This window comes from Paramacrobiotus metropolitanus, unplaced genomic scaffold (genome assembly GCF_019649055.1).
Source record: "Paramacrobiotus metropolitanus isolate TYO unplaced genomic scaffold, Prichtersi_v1.0 Parri_scaffold0000093, whole genome shotgun sequence".
Lineage (NCBI taxonomy): Eukaryota > Metazoa > Tardigrada > Eutardigrada > Parachela > Macrobiotidae > Paramacrobiotus > Paramacrobiotus metropolitanus.
The window spans coordinates 565,230-567,909 of NW_026570313.1; the positions used below are offsets into that span (position 1 = coordinate 565,230).

Sequence of the window (2,680 nt, forward strand, 5' to 3'; positions counted from 1 at the left end):
TACACACTGTTTCTACGGTATTGCAAGCTATAATTATTAATTATGCTATTTTACTGCAGTCGCTACAAGTTATACTTTGGCAGATTCAGCTGAAAAGCCAAAGCAAAATTTAAAAACGCCCAATTGATATGGTCGAAAAAATGCAATAAATTAAGGATAAAACATCGCAGTGAAAAAAGCGTTGCTGCGTCTCACCCTCCCACTGGTGACCAAAAGATATTCGAGAATTGCAGCTTATTTGTCACATCCAATGGCGTTAGAGTTGGCTTTGTTGAATGGCGTTGAACGCGTTCCGCCTTCCATGAGTCTGTCGGTTGGACCAAATTCTCGCCCGTCAGCAACTTTATTAAATACGATGAAAAACATCTATTGCAGCATCTGTATATTGCGGCGCGTTCATTGCTCTACGCCGAAATTCCCGTCAAAATGCCCGTCAATTGCGGACACAGCTAGCTGCGTCAGACTGGACACGTCCAACAGCCTGAGATCAACATCCGTCCAATCGTGCTCACTGCCATCCGGACGGAAACTGCTGTACCTGCAAAAAGAGCACGACGTTAAATTGCTTAAGAGCCGGCGCAGATTTAGCTGATTCTCGCAAACCTACAGCTGAAGGAAGCGTCGAATGCAGTACCACTGATCAGGATACTGTAAATTGTCCACCCAACGGCGATGAATGACGCGTACTCGATCGTACGTGGTCGGGTCAAGCGGAGGGCAGCTCTCCTCCGCCGCCAAGAGAAACTGCCGAAGCATTCCGGCTTCACCATCCGCAGACTGCAGCACTAAGTAGAATATTTCAACAGGAGTTTTGCGGTTGGAAGCTGGATGGTAGACTCCACAGGTGAAACCGGCTTCCGTTCGGGGGAAATTAAGAGGAAATAGAGTAATCATATTCGAAACGGTGGCCATATCGTCCACGGTGTAATTCAGCAGGGCCAGCCGATGACAAACGGGGCCGAGTTCGGCTAAATGGACGCAACGCCACACTCCGTGGGCATGTGCCGCCAAGTCGTTGAGGTGCGGTGTCGTAATAGCCTGGCGTGTGAAGCCATCGCAGAGGACGATATAGGGCAGCTGGATCTTCTTGGCCGTCAAGAGCGCCACCACAATTTTCGTCAGCGTGAGCAAATTGGTGCTCTGAGTGCTCTCGTTGGCGTCGGTGGTGTACGTATCGATCAGCGTCAGGCTGACGGTTTCTTTCGTTACAGCCTCATTCAAACCCCAGGTGAAGCTGTAGTTGTCATCGGCAGTCGGCATAACTAGCAGTTCCTGCAGGGACATTTCCGTGCTATCGATGATGACGTGCTGGCGGGCACGATTGTCGGAGAGAAGCTGGCGCCACACTTTGCACACTCTGCAGTACAAATGAATTTTCTGGCTTAAAATGGATACTTCGAATACTGCCTTATATGGGCTCCCCTTATATTACGCTCCCTTATCTGGGCTCCCGGCTAGTTATCAATACCCGTCAAATTAAATTTATCGGATTTATAGCAGAACCCTTTTCTACTTCTTTCAACCGGATTTACCAGTAAGCATCTTCACGGTCCATTTGACAAAGTCACAAACATAAATTTTAAAAGATTTTGAATCTGTCGTTGATGCAACCTGAGCACTTTGATACCAACTGAACGGCACAAAAGTACTGGCAAAATAAGTATTTTATACAAATCAAAATTTTCACTCAGTCACAACACTGATTAAACAGCTTCGAAAGTGTGAGTAATAACGTAACCGCCCATGTAGAGGGTTGCTCATATTGCTCGGGAGCCCAGATAAGGGAGAGTAATATAAGGGGAGCCCATATAAGGCAGTATTCGAAGTATCGTATACAGATTCATATATGGCGACCGACATATTAAGAAACTGATAACGTTTTAGATCACTTATTTGCGAATTAAAAATTTGTCATTATGTAGTATTGCAGCTTTCGCGCTTGTTTTTATTTTGATGGTTGCTACCTCTTTAAGTAAACAGACACAAGTGACTATTATTTAGTTCATTATAAGGAATTCTGACACTAATCGCTGGACGTTACCGTTTTGCTATAGCTTGCGTGTGCAGATCCAGACTGACGAGAATTTCGGCCAGAGCTCGATCATCCACGTCACTGATCCGTCCGTCATCGTCTCCGATAAATACATTGTCTGCAATTAAGGCAATGTTTACACTCTAATACACACTCCCGTAAATTATTCTTAGGATAAATCAGCTTTCATCTCGTAAGCTACATTTTTTGGCCATTCTTGACTATAGACTTTATGTGTGGCTTATTAATTGTGCGTGGCTACTAATTTTAAATGTGGCTTATTAATTGTAATTGCAACATTGCGTGAACAAAGTCGAGGATTATTCGAAGTGTTGCGTTTTACTGTTTTGCTTAGAAACGATTTAATTTATTAGACAGTAAAACAGATGCAGATGCGTGGATGAACAGATAAACAGATGGGTGGAGTTACGGAGTACGATTTATAGTGGAAAAATGTACAAGACACCACCACCTTGGTATCCAGTGGCTTGGTGGATATCCACCTGGGTACAAGCTCGTCCCGGAATTTCCGTCGCATCAACCAGCGGCAAACACAAATTCTTATGCAAGAGTTATCAAAATCCGTACTTTGTTGCGCAACGCAACATTACAGTAGTATGCTCTACAGGCGTTTGGCATGCCTGATGC

The 2,680-nt window shown here is 44.6% G+C and overlaps 1 protein-coding gene across 1 annotated transcript; it reads right to left on the reverse strand.

Moving 5' to 3' along the window:
• Nucleotides 1-396: 396 nt before the first annotated feature.
• On the reverse strand, nt 397-1,635 carry LOC129596651 (uncharacterized). Its single transcript, XM_055493985.1, has 3 exons — nt 1,533-1,635; nt 608-1,357; nt 397-538 (listed from the first exon to the last, which is right to left on the reverse strand). Exons 2-3 carry the CDS (start codon nt 1,282-1,284, stop codon nt 397-399), a joined length of 819 nt encoding a protein of 272 aa, XP_055349960.1. The 5' UTR covers nt 1,285-1,357; nt 1,533-1,635.
• Between the last annotated feature and the right edge of the window lie 1,045 nt (nt 1,636-2,680).

What these genes read in the sequence shown, in the direction of transcription:
- LOC129596651 (XM_055493985.1), bottom strand. Translation starts at nt 1,284, where the DNA reads ATGTCCCTGCAGGAACTGCTAGTTATGCCGACTGCCGATGACAACTAC. An exon ending in ATTCGACGCTTCCTTCAGCT is followed by an intron (nt 539 to 607) that starts GTAGGTTTGCGA and finishes CTCTTTTTGCAG; the next exon opens with GTACAGCAGTTTCCGTCCGG.